Source organism: Diabrotica virgifera, chromosome 5 (assembly GCF_917563875.1).
Source record: "Diabrotica virgifera virgifera chromosome 5, PGI_DIABVI_V3a".
NCBI lineage: Eukaryota > Metazoa > Arthropoda > Insecta > Coleoptera > Chrysomelidae > Diabrotica > Diabrotica virgifera.
The window spans coordinates 36688928-36703204 of NC_065447.1; the positions used below are offsets into that span (position 1 = coordinate 36688928).

The following is a 14277-nucleotide window of genomic DNA, read 5'->3' on the forward strand; positions in this document are numbered from 1 at the left end:
TTATAGATTATCAACTTCGTTATTTTTAGAATAATTAATAAAATCTATGCATGTAGGTAGTATTGGACGAATTTCATTTCAAAATTGTTGTATGGTAAAAAAGTTTAAACATTAATTGTATTAACGTTTATTATTAAAAATTCTAAATACATAATTGAAATGACTTAACCATTTCGAGTTTATCATGAGTATTTTTACATGGTTGGAATTTGAGTTTAGGTACATTCAATTCAATATGATACATTCCAGCACCAAAACGTGCCAAAACCCACAACGAAAGGCTTTGGTGTTGCCAACCGTCGAGTAAGATTTTTCCGTCAACTTACCTTAAAAATTCCAACTTTTATAAAAAAATTCCCTCCTGTTTACAAAATCTGAGAAGATATGTTTAATTATTTTTAAATATTTTGATTTTTTTAAATGTTTTACAATTTGGACTGTAGCAAAAATTCCCTTTTGAGTTAACTTTTTCCTTTTATCACCGTTTATGTTGAAAATTCCCGCAAAAAGGGAAATTTCCCTCCGTTTAGCAACACTAACCACCGATGCACCGATGTTGTTCGGTAACCAAACTGCAAACGGCCACACGACCAGTCTTTTCATACCTGTATAGAGATTAGGGATAGGAAACAAAAGTAAAATATGAAAACGAAAACAGGCATTATTTGTATCTGTATCTATGCAGTGTTAAGGATGAAGACGAATGATAAAGTACTAGGACTAAAGAACATACATAACCTCTTTATTTTGATTGTGGTGCTTCAAAATATAATCTATTTTGGTAACTCAATATTACTTAAATAGTAGGTATCTAGGTAAGTACATATAAGTATATAAATTTTAGTTAATTATATATTTATATATTTATATCTTTAGTTTAGCTAAATATTATATAATAATTTAGATAAATAACTAAAATTTATAAATATGTACTTACCTTTTAAGTAATATTGTAGAATGTAGGTACTAACTACATTCTCATATGCAATTAGAATACGTAAATATAATAGGTATTTGGTAGAACCAGTAGAACCTAAGATGAGATTAAGTGATGCTGAAAACATACTTCTGAGCAATATAGCACTTGATAGCACTTTCTTAGAATATTCTTAAAAATATATTCTTCACATACAAAGATGTGCGGTAGTACGTTCTAAGTATATAAATAGAAGGTTTATAGCACTTCCTTGGAATGTTCTAAAAATTATATTCTTGGTATATACTGAAAATAAGTGCGGTAGTACATTCTAAGTATATACATAGAACGTTTAAGTACTGTAATGTAGTATATACTCAGTACCTCCTCTGCATATTCGCAATGGTAATTACGCATATTCTCAGTATATACTTTTTCTGAAAAGTATGTTCTAGGAATCTACTAAGAACATGAAATTGTTATGTGGGACTACGTCCCACACGTATTTATACAATAATCCAAATAATTGTAATTCATTATTAACCCTTAACTACTGACGTGGATGTTTGAGGACGTAGACTTTGACATGCGGTATGTCATACCGTTGCCTACTCTCCTATGTTTATAATATGAATTTGTATTATATCACTGTATTTGTTTTTTACAGCAACAGTGTCGTCTGCGTCTCTTATGTTATTGATACATTTTCCGTTAATTCGAATTCCGGCTTCAACATCATCCACTGCTTCTTAAAAGATTTCCTCAGAGTATAGGTACATCCCTGACGGACCCCACGTTTGATTTTGATATCGTCGGATTCCCCTGCCTCTGTCCGGATAGACGATGTTTGATCCAGTACAGATTGCTAATAATTCTTAGATCTCAGGTGTTTATTCTAATATTGGTTAAAATTCCCATTAGCTTGTCGTGCTTTACTGTATCGAACGCTTTATGGTAGTCCATGAAACATGCATAAATATCGCAATTTATGTCTCTAAATCATGCGGCTATATTTCAGCCAATAGGCGGCGAGGTGCCAAACACGTACAGTAGAACCCCGCTAATCCGCTTTTTTTTTCACTTATCTGGTTCCATTCGGTTTATATGTTCGTAAACGTAAGTGCGTAAACTACGTAAACGTAGTGCTTATAAATGTTAAATATAAACTTACTTCGGTTTCCTTGCAGTCAACTTAGTCCAAAAATATTGTCCACAGTTCACACTCTTGCGAGAACGTTTTGTGACTCGAAATCAACGAAAACGAAAGCTTTGAATTATTAGTTAGGCTAACTTTCGGATAATCCGAACTTTTCGGAATCCGAACAGGCTGTCCCCCCAATTAGTTCGGATTTGCGGGGTTCTACTGTATATGGAATGTTATTTGGTGCGAAATTCATATACGGAATGTTAAATATTTGTAGACCAAAAAAGACGACTTTTTATTAAAGTCAGATAAAAGGTCAGTTTCGATTTTATGTAAAATATTTGTTAATGTATTATTAAAGAAAAATAAAACAACAAGTAGCTAAATTAGCTTTTGGCGAAAAAGTTCAACCTTTTTCATTTTACAGCGCTCTTGCAGGATCCAGTAAATGTATTAAAGAACATTATATTAATAACATGGTATTAATAACATTGATGAAAATTATGTTAGAGAAGATACTCTTTTAAACAAAAATGAAACAGCTGAACAACATGAATTTTCTTTTGCAGAAACTGATTCATTAACACTAAAATTATTGCACGAAATATTATCTCATATTAAAACCAAAACGGCTTGGGAAAGTTTTTTAAACACGGCAGGAAGTTTCTCGGCAAGGCGATTTGGACAAAAGTCCAATATAAAGTGCAACCAACATCAATCAGCCGAAGAAAGATGGGAGTTACTATAGGGTCAAAAGATTACCATTTGGACGACCACCTAAATATGAACCTTCTAAAACAAGGTTAAAAAAGCGACACAGTCTTTCTTCCAACATCTCAGCAAATCAAACAAATACAACTAAACATGGCAAAGGACATTGAATTTCTCATAAATATTAGACACATTTCAAACATTATGTAAATATGTCTTGTTTTAGTTCCTATTGCATTGTTTTATTTTTCTTTAATTCTACACTCAACGGCAGAGAAAACGGGCACCCCAAAAAATGGGTCATTTTTAATGTCTTGTATTTCCTAAACCTGATGTCCGATTTAAGTAATTTTTTTAATATGTTATAGCCTTATTATTTATCAATATCGCTGTAATAATATTGTTGCTAGACAGGTACATTGTCACTGTATACAGGGTGTACGAATCAAACTGTGTTTTTTTCTCAAACTTTGGAACACCCTGTGGAATGTTCTAGCTTTTATAAAATACTAAAATTAAAACCCAACTATAGCCACAGATTTTCTTAACATTCTGTTTTTTTATTCATTCGCTTATGTTGGATAATAAAAAAGTTAGGCACTTTAACAACTACCCCTGTTTTTCGTCAATACAGGGTGTTTTTCAATAAGTACGGCAAGCTTTAAGGGGTAATTCTGCATGATAAAATAATGACAGTTTGCTTTATAAACTTATGCCCGCAAATACTTCGTTTCTGAGATAGGGGGTGTTGAAATTGTTCTTACAAACTGACGATTTATTTATTGCTCTAAAACGGTTTGTGATATGCAAATGAAATTTGGTAGATTTTAAGAGCTAGTTATTGCGCATTTTTTGGCATACAATTGAGAATTTTATATTCACCATTGGCGTGCATACGGAATATATCTAAAATATTTATACCCGTATGCACGCCAATGGGGAATATAAAATTCTTAATTGTATGCCAAAAAATGCGCAATAACTACCTCTTAAAATCTACCAAATTTCATTTGCATATCACAAACCGTTTTAGAGAAATAAATAAATCGTCAGTTTGTAAGAACAATTTCAACACCCCCTATCTCGGAAACGAAGCATTTGCGGGCATACGTTTATAGAGCACACTGTCATTATTTTATCATGCAGAATTACTCCTTAAAGTTTGCCGTACATATTTAAAAACACCCTGTATTAACGAAAAACAGGGGTAGTTGTTAAAGTGCTTAACTTTTTTATTATCCAACATAAGCGAATGAATCAAAAAACAGAATGTTAAGAAAACCTGAGACTATAGTTTGGTTATAATTTCAGTATTTTATAAAAGCTAGAACATTCCACAGGGTGTTCCAAAGTTTGAGAAAAAAACACAGTTTGATTCGTACACCCTGTATACAATGACAATGTACCTATCTAGCAACAATATTATTACAGCGATATTGATAAAGAATAAGGCTATAACATATTAAAAAAATTACTTAAATCGGACATCAGGTTTAGGAAATACAAGACATTAAAAATGACCCATTTTTTGGGGTTCCCGTTTTCTCTGCCGGTGAGTGTATAATAATACATTAATAAAACTTATTAATAAATATCCCATTTTTAAAATATTTGATATTTTAAAATCAGTCTCCTCTTAACTGACTTTAATAAAAAATCGTCTTTTTTGGTCTACGAATATTTAACATTCTGTATTTGGCACCAAATAACATTCCATATACGGGTTTGGCACCTCGCCGCCTATTGGTTAAAATATGGCCGCGTAAAGAACCAATAGAAAAGTCCTAGGTGCCAAATACATATACGGAATGTTTAGATGCCTATGGTAAGAGACGAGACCTTTTATGGTTCCGAGTCACTCATTGATTGATATCTTCCAGAAGGCTTCGGAACTTTTGTAAACAGGAATACAGTTGAGTCCACGAGTCTTTACCCGTGCGTCATCATTTAAAGCATACGAAATAAGTCGATGATAAGTCGGAAATTGAAATTTACTAAACGCAACAGCAAGTGACAGTAAGTAGCTACTGCTCCTATTACAGATTAAAATTTGGTTTTATCTCGCCAGGTATTAATGACGCACGGGTAAAGACTCGTGGACTCAACTGTAAATACGGTTCTTAATATAGAAAAAACATTATTCATCATAAAAATAAATCAACTAGAATCCATATTATTTATAACTCACCTGAGATGATAAGTATCAGCTTGTGCGTTTTCGGGAAACTGATCTTCTAAATCTTCTAACTTCTGAAGTTGCCTTCGAAGATTTTCCACTGGAGAACACGACCTCTGTGGTTTTCTTTGCTTGGAATTATTATTTATGCGAGATGTGGAAGAGCTTTTTAACCTAAAAATATAAAACGTCTGTATATTAACAGCTGTTTTAATGTATACGTTCTTTAAAACAAAATATCCTTCGAATTTCTATTAGTCCAGAAAGCCACTGCGCATCCGCTAGGAAAAATATTCCGATTTGGATTTTTTGCACAATCTTACTCAAAAAGCACCCCTTTTAACAAATTTGCATGTTGCCAGGTCCAACAATGGGTGAAAATTTTTTTAAACGTTTTTTTTTTTGTTTTTTTCCTAAAATTATTTTTTTTGCATCGAACAAAGTTTTTTTTAGGTTTTTTGGATAATTTCAAATAGAAAAGATCTTTCGTGACTTTTCTCTAAAGTTGATAGTTTTTGACATATAAGCGATTAAAAATTTAAAAATTGTGAAATCAGCAATTTTTAACCCTCAGAAACTATGTGAAAAACTGAAAATTTCGATGTTGCCAATGTAAGAAGATATTCTTTGAACATCGATTGATAAAATCCCGAAGAGTTTTTTGCAATACAATATCGAAAACCCCTATGTTTTTTATTTTCCAATCAAGCGGGCGCTTGATTGGCAACCGTTGCATGTGTATGGAATATGCGTAAATATATGTGCGGAAAAATATTTCGATTCAATTTTTTTTCACCATCTTGCTTGAAAATATCCCCTCGTAACAAATTTGTATGTTGCCAGGATCAAAAAGTCAAAAAATTTTTAAACGTTTGTTTTTTGTTTTTTCCTAAAACTAATTTTTTTGCATCTGACAATTTTTTTAGGTTTTTCGGATCATTCCAAATGGAAAATATCTTAAGTGACTTTTCTGTAAATGTGATAGTTTTCGAGATATAAGCGATTGAAAATTTAAAAATTGCAAAATCGGCCATTTTTAACCCTTAAAAACTATGTAAAATACCGAAAATTTCGATGATACCAAGGTACGTAGATATTCCAAGAATATCGATTGATGAAGTCCCGAAGAGCTTTTTGCAATACAATATCGAAAACCCCTTTGTATTTTAATTGTTAGTCAAGCGGTCGCTACACTATTTTTAACCGTTGCCTGTATAAAACATTGTATGTAATATGCGTAAATATTCGTAAATGCGATTCAATTTTTTTTTTCACCATCTTGCTTAAAAAGGTTCCCTATTAACAAATTTGCAAGTTGCCATGGTCAAAAATGTGTCAAAAAAAATTTTAAACAATTTTTTTAAACTTAAAATGTTTTCCGATTACATATACCTAGGTACACATGCAACGGTTGAAAATAGTGTCGCTCCCGCTTGATTAGCAATTAAAAAACAAAGGGGTTTTCGATATTGTATTGTAAAAAGCTCTTCGGGATTTCATCAATCGATATTCTTGGAATATCTACGTACCTTGGTATTATTAAAATTTTTGGTGTTTCACATAGTTTTTGAAGGTTAAAAATGGCCGATTTTGCAATTTTTAAAATTTTAATCGCTTATATCTCGAAAACTATCACATTTACAGAAAAGTCACTTAAGGTCTTTTCTATTTGGAATTATTCAAAAAACCTAAAAATATTTGTCCGATGCAAAAAATTAGTTATAGGAAAAGAAACAAACGTTTAAAAATTTTTTTGACTTTTTGATCCTGGGAACATACAAATTTGTTAAGAGGGGATATTTTCAAGCAAGATGGTGAAAAAAATTGAATCGAAATTTTTTTCCGCACATATATTTACGCATTTTACATATACATGAAACGGTTGCCAATCAAGCGTCCGCTTGATTGGCAAATAAAAAACAAAGGGGTTTTCGATATTGTATTGCAAAAATCTCTTCGGGATTTCATCAATCGATGTTCAAAGAATATCTTCTTACCTTGGCAATATCGAAATTTTCAGTTTTTCACATAGTTTCTGAGGGTGAAAAATGGCCGATTTCGCAATTTTTAAATTTTTAATCGCTTATATGTCAAAAACTATCAACTTTAGAGAAGTCACTAAAGACCTTTTCTGTTTGAAATGATCCAAAGAACCTAAAAAAACTTTGTTCGATGCAAAAAAATGACTTTAGGAAAAAAACAAAAAAAAAAGTTTAAAAATTTTTTGACCCACTTTTGGACCTGGCAACATGCAAATTTGTTAAAAGGGGTCCTTTTTGAGTAAGACTGTGCAAAAAATCCGAATCGGAATATTTTTCCTAGCGGATGCGCAGTGGCTTTCTGGACTATATAGTAAAACAGCAACTAATCCAATTATTAGTAATACCACTAACCTGGAAAATATCTTCTTTCTACTTCTTCCGGGATTAGTACTATCTGAACTGTCATTCTGATTGGTTTTGTCGTCACTTTGGTAACAATTGTCGCTGACTGATGTGTCCAAATCTTGTATCACTACCTGCTTAACAGTTCTTGTTTCCGACTTGGGCCGCTCTTCAACGCTGGCGTTTTTTGAATGCTTAGGAGTTGGTGGTTTATCCAAGACTTTTCTAAAACAAACAGTACAATTTCGCTAATTTCACTTTGTCTCTGATATGCGCAAATAAATAACATAAAGACCGTGTTATGAGCAGCGGCGGCTGGTCAGGGTTGGCAGGGTCGGCAGTGCCGACCCACACATTTACGGATACATTATAGATTTTTTTAAATATTTAATTTAATCAGAATTGATGATATTCGTTTCTGTGAAATAAAAAAAGATCTGTGAGATAATACAGACTAAATTTTATTCATTGTTTTAAAATAATTCGATCGATCCGATACGTTAAGTGATCCCTGTGTGCTGTGCGTAAGATTCTTTTCAAATTAATGATCCTATAGCCATGCACCCGATTGCGATAGGCCCGCTTCGGCAAGCCGTCCCCAGATTGACGATTTTGTTGTAATAAGAAGATATGAAATATTAGCCGATAGGCAACCAATTATACATTCCCCGTATTCATTTGAATGGCAAGTCCGGCAGATACCAATCTGCCGATCAGTGATCTGGCAAACGACAAGGCACGTGCCTAGCCACGTACTGCGCCCGGGATGAAACTATGAAATAAGTAGTTTTACGTCGTTTAATTATTGATATTGTAGTTTTTTTAAATTGCCAGGAATTACCATTTAGGGGACAGAATGAATTGGATATTCGTTAAATCAAGTTAATTATAGAGAACAAATAAAATTGTTTAACAAATATGATCTGGAATTTTCTAATTTACTTTCTGTCTCGAAGAGATTTAGCGGCGTACCTAAAACAACACAGAATGAAAGAATCAATTAGTAGTTACATTTTGATTATTTTCGGTAGAAGTAGACGAAACTACTGATAGAGGTAACATGTCATTCACAATTATCAATTGTTCTTCGATACGCGTTACGTCTAATATTTATGAGAGGTTTTTAGGTTTTCAGACGCGAGTAGAAGCCATAAGACAAAATATATTTTTGGTGTTTTAAAGGACAGATTAAAATTTTTTGATATCAAAAACAAATTGGTAAGGCAAACTTATGACAGCTCTGTCTTGATGTCCGGTGAATTGTATGGTCTGCGGGCAAAAGTTAAAACTATTGCACCCCCGCTTTATTTACTCACTGTCATAAGTCATTTACCTCTTTGACGACTCAAAATTTAAAAGTTACGCCAAAGAATTTTCAAAATATCTATTAGACAAGTTCATTAAAAATTATCCATCATTCTTTAATCAAATAAAATAAGAAAATTAAATTTTATATGCTGATTCAAATATTTTCGGAAGGTGGGATAAGTTACAAAATATGTATAATTTTATATACTGCAATTCTTTAGGTACAACAAACTGTTCCCGAAATTAATAAATTATTGTTCTCAAATGTGGGCAAATTCTGCCTCAAATGAACGGGATTTCTCTTGTCTCAAAAGAGTCAAAACGTATTGTCGAAACACCATGAAACAAGAGAGAATGTCAAGCTTGTCTCAAATGTCAATAGAAAAAAACTTTTAAAATCTCTCCAAAACAATAATAAATTTTACAATGACGTTATAACCCATTTTGCTACTTCGAAACAATATAGATTAGAGTTAATTTATAAACAGGTTTAGGTACTAAATTTATAGAAAAAAAACAAAAAAAAATAAAAAAATAAAAATAAACAAAAACCAAAAATCTCCTATGAAATTGAAGCCTTTAAATTATATGGCATACCGATCTGAGGAGACAAAACCTTGTCGACCCTGTCCCTAAAGCCACGAGCCGCCACTGGTTATGAGTGAAGCGAGATGACAGAAACGCATGCACACTCCTGGTAGAGCTTTAAGTTATTCAAAAATTTTCAAAATAAAATCATGATAATTTGTTACAGATTTTGTTTAAATAATTCTAAAACATATGTTTACTTAGAACTTTTGATACAAAGTGAAATTTGTTTCACAATATTTTTTATATCAATAATTATTATGTATTAAAAGAGGATACCTGTCTCTGTTATTGGAATTGCTCTGTTCAGTCTCAGAACCTGTAGTATTGGTCGTCGTGCTTTGCTCCTTTCTTTTACTTCTCTTTTCCATCGTTAGTTTTATTTCTGTTTTTAATTTTAAGTACTTCTCTTTCAAACATCTATACTTATCTTCTAATAGTCGTTTTTCACATCTGAGTTTTTCGAATGTTCTCTCATCTGTCGTATGCTTGCTCCGATCTTGTTCCGACTCCGCTTGGAATTTACTTCTCAACTCGGCCATTTTTGCTTGATGAGCCTTTCTCAGAACTTGCTCCTAAAAAAATGGAATTAAAATTTGAAGCATCAGAAATTTTGATAGCAGACTCAGACATATGGCTTCTAAAGCTTATCGACAGATAAAAATAGCCATCAAAACATATATAATTAAGAGGCTACAGTAGCGAGCAACAGGTGGCATCAAACGCGTTCCAAGATTGCGGCTCTAATTTTGAATATTTTGTCGAGATATTTGGCACACATATTCGTAATATAATAAAGAATGGCGGTACAGAGCCCAATTTTAGAAATATTTTAGTATGTGGAAATTACTCTATAACTAAATAAAATATTGAAAAAAGGAGCCTGTACCGCCATTAAGAAGAAAAAAATAATAAACTTTCTTCAAATAAACTATTTTATCCCATGCCTAGATTTTGTGTAATCTTGGAACTACTAAAATTTTTTATTTCTAACAAGAAATCGAACATATAACTAAATAACTAATTAGGCAACATACAGAAATTATCACTGTCATTTTGACAGACTTGCGTCAGATTTTCTCTAATTTGGTCTGTCATCTTTATTGATATCTGTTCAGTGCAGTAGTGTGTTAATTTAAGAATTCGTTATAGTTGTTTCATAAGAAAAAAGTATTTATTGATAGTTAATTTATTATATTTTTGTTGTTGTATAAGTTGTTGGCCTCTTTGAAATAATAGACTGTTGTTAATTGTGTTTTAGTTCAATGTAGGTAGGTAAGTATATTTTACGTAAAAATATTTCGAATTCTAATGCGAGTATAGAGTTTTAGGAGAATTTTTTATTTTTAACATATTATCAATAGTTTAACGAAATGAGAAAAGTTAATCAAACGAAAAATAAAGCGAATCATTCCAAGAAAAAGTCCATTAAAAGCCGTGCCAAAATTATGAGAACACCGAAATTGGAGCCACCACAAATTTTAATAATGTAAGTACCTACCTATAAGAAGTAATCTACTGTTGTCATAAATAAAAAAAGTGTGAAAAGTTGTTTCCCATGAAAATGAAATTCGTAATAAATCTATGTTTAGGTACAGAAATCCTGACTACAGTACAAATGCCAATTTTTTTTGAGGTAGGTATTCATAGTCCTGTCCTTAGGGGGATACAACGGCCTTCTTTATTCAGATGGTCTTACCCAAGTTTTTTTATGTATTTTGACCCGTAGAACAAGAATTTTTTGGGTAACAGTTGATCCGTATGTCGATAAGATTGTTATAAACAAAGAACTTGAGGAATTACATAACAGCGATTTCTCTCAAAACAAAACATTTTTTTGTATTTTTTGGGCCATTCTAAGCAAAAACTGTTCTGACAAGTTTTTTCGTAGGATACATAGTTTTCGAGATAAAGGCGGTTGAACTTAAAATCGAAAAATTGCAATTTTTGAACCCGAAAAAATTTATTTTTGCTAAAAATTTATTTTTTATTGCTAAACAAAGCTATAAACACATAACGCTTGAGTGTTGCTTTCAATGATCTCTCATGTAAAATCGAACGAGTAGGCAGAGTAGGTACAAATGCAAGCGAGGCAATTTCTATGTAGCATGAATTAAAACGCATGTATTGGGAACGAAAAACACTATGTGTTTATAGCTTTGTTTAACAATAAAAAAAATAAATTTTTAGCAATGCAAATAATCAAAACCGATATAATTTGACTCTAACTTTCAAATGCGGTAAGCCGAATTGCTATTTTATTTTTTAATCAAAACTTATTCGGGTTCAAAAATTGCAATGTTTCGATTTTGTTAAAGTTCAACCGCGATTATCTCGAAAACTTGTAAGAACAGTTTTTTCTTAAATGACTCAAAAATACAACGTTTTTTTTTTTTCGAGAAATTGCTGTTATGTAATTCCTCAAGTTCTTTGTTTTTAACAATCTTATCGACATCCGGATCAACTGTAACCTAAAAAATTCGTATCCTACGGGTAAGTCCATCTGAATAAAGGAGGCCGTTGTACCCCTGGCGACAGGACTATCATTGGTGACAATATTTTCGAACTTGATTCAATCTGTCGTTCATTTCTTACGACTAAACTATTAGATATATACGTTTATAGTAAAACTTATAAGTAGGACTCGGATAGGGCGAGCAATTTCCAGGGTAGTATTTCCTATATACTTTATTTTTTGTTGAGATGTATAAATTATTAATTTAGGTGAGATATTGCGACTGCTTTTACATTCACTAAGCAAAAACCAAAGTATTCTTGCTACTAAACATGAATTTGTATGTCAATGTTTTTGTGTAAAATTGGTTCAAAAACTACACGTTACAAATAATATTCTTTAGAAAAAAAGACTAAGTTTTCACTCTAATGGCATATAAAACAACATAATGCTATTCTATATCCCACCAGAATGAAAACAATGGGAACTTTCTGTGGTTACACCTCCGAGGCTTCTACAATTTGTAAGCCGTACGGATGCTGAGAGTAAGGAAGATGAGTGAATTCTACAATTTACAATTCACGTCCCATCTGCTCAGCGCGGTAAAGTTCCAACGAGAATGGTTCACTTCATACTCCACACAGAGTAAATGTAAATCAAAAATGAATAACCATTTTCAATTTCGTTGCAAAGCGAAAATACAGCCGAACCATATTCTAGTCCAATCAGAGAGTGCTGCAAGCACCTCTACCGGTTTCGAAACTTATTAGTCTCTCATCAGGAGGCACATATGCTGCTCTCCCTGATCCAACCAAAACAAACCCCAGCGTGCAGTCCCGGATTGCAACGAACGAAATGGCATATATTGGTGTTTGTTTTGGTTGGATCAGGGAGAGTAGCATATGTGCCTCCTGATGAGAGACTAATAAGTTTCGAAACCGGTAGAGGTGCTTGCAGCACTCTCTGATTGGACTAGAATATGGTTCGGCTGTATTTTCGTTTTGCAACGAAATTGAAAATGGTTATTCATTTTTTTTTAATATTCTTTAGACTTTGTACATAAGCGGACGCTTTGCCATCGCCTTCGCCGCGATTTACCTGTTGAACGATACCATTTTTTGTTGCCTGGTATGGTAAACCTAAGGAGCTGGCATGAAGCAAATACTTCCGTTTATCAAGTAAGATGAATTGTGGAGGTTCTGGGAATACAGATATATCTTCTAAAATAAAACAAATATTTGATGTTCACAGTTTCTTTTCTACATGATGATGAACTTATTATTATTTTTAAACTACATTATCTAACCTGTATAATCGAAATTAATTTTAAATTATACTTGTAATTACACAAATAGTCCGTTCTTTAACGGTAAAATATTGCAAAATTTCTAAATTTTAAAGAACCGCTTGGATTGACATGAAAGGCATACACATAGCTAACAGGTCAAAGATAAAAAATTGATATTGTGCCGATATGTGCTTTTGCCCTGGGGGTGGTTTTCACCCCCTATTGGGGGTGAAAAAATATTCGTCCAAAGAAAGTCAGGAAATGGATAAACTGGCTAATTTTAAGTAATTTTTGTTCTATAGAGTTTGTTCACTAAGTCAATACTTTTCGAGTAATGGTTTGAGTCAATAGTTTGGACTAACATCGATCGAGTTATTCAGAAACTCGGCAAACAAAATTAAAATTGCTATGATAATAGCCAACGGACAAGTAACATGAAGAAGAAGAAGAACAAAATAAATATAAAAAGATATATATAAAAAATATGGAAAACGGTTGATTTCCGACAACCGAAATCGTTGATTTTAGAACAGTTATGCATAAAACCTATCTTGTTTTAAATGTGACGTAGAATATTTTTGAATAGAACTTTCTTCACTTTAAACCAAAAACCGTAAAAACTACTAATTTATCAACTTCTCCTAACACTCCCCCTCGCCCCAAACCCCAACGCTCGAAATAGTGTAACTTTTTACTGAACTAGTATTATGTATATGTGGACCGTATGTAATAAAAACGAGTTGTTAATTTTTTCAATTTTTTTATGTTTTTGATTTGTTAATCAAATAAGTGTTCAGGACAACTTAACAAACAAAAACATTAATCAAAAACAGTCCACCAAAGAATATATAACTTATCTCTATTTCAGATGTATTTATTGCAATTTAATGCATTTGTCAATTTTTTTATTTATTTTTCATTCATTTTCACAACGTTTCTATTATGTTCTTCAAACTAACGTTAGAATATGTACCATATTATTCTGCTATATTTTCACGATTAAATTAAACAAACTACAAATTTTGTTTTTTTCCAACCCTAAGCCTATAACATATATTTTTGAAACCATCTGTTCTCTAGAATATGTATGCATAATCAATGAGAACTTACCGAGACAAACTGTATATACCACGCCAGCAGCAATTGAACAGGGAACGAGACACGCTGTATGTCACTTGTATGATTATTTTCGCTTACAGCTCACGTCCAGACGTGTACACGGAAATACGAAATATGGGGGGAGTGTCAATACCGTTTTATTATTCGAATGAAAGTTTTACTTTTAATATTAATAATATCAAAAATAA

General features: G+C 32.3%; 1 protein-coding gene across 2 annotated transcripts in view; it reads right to left on the reverse strand.

Moving 5' to 3' along the window:
- Window positions 1-14277, reverse strand: part of LOC126885687 (centrosomal protein of 164 kDa) — a 91906-nt gene that overhangs the window by 22892 nt on the left and 54737 nt on the right. For both annotated transcript variants that reach the window (XM_050652396.1, XM_050652395.1), the window contains exons 7-9: window positions 9507-9802; window positions 7341-7556; window positions 4960-5121 (exon numbers count right to left, since the gene is read on the reverse strand). In XM_050652396.1, the coding sequence (XP_050508353.1) occupies window positions 4960-5121; window positions 7341-7556; window positions 9507-9802 (674 nt within the window). The remainder of the gene's footprint in view (window positions 1-4959; window positions 5122-7340; window positions 7557-9506; window positions 9803-14277) is intronic.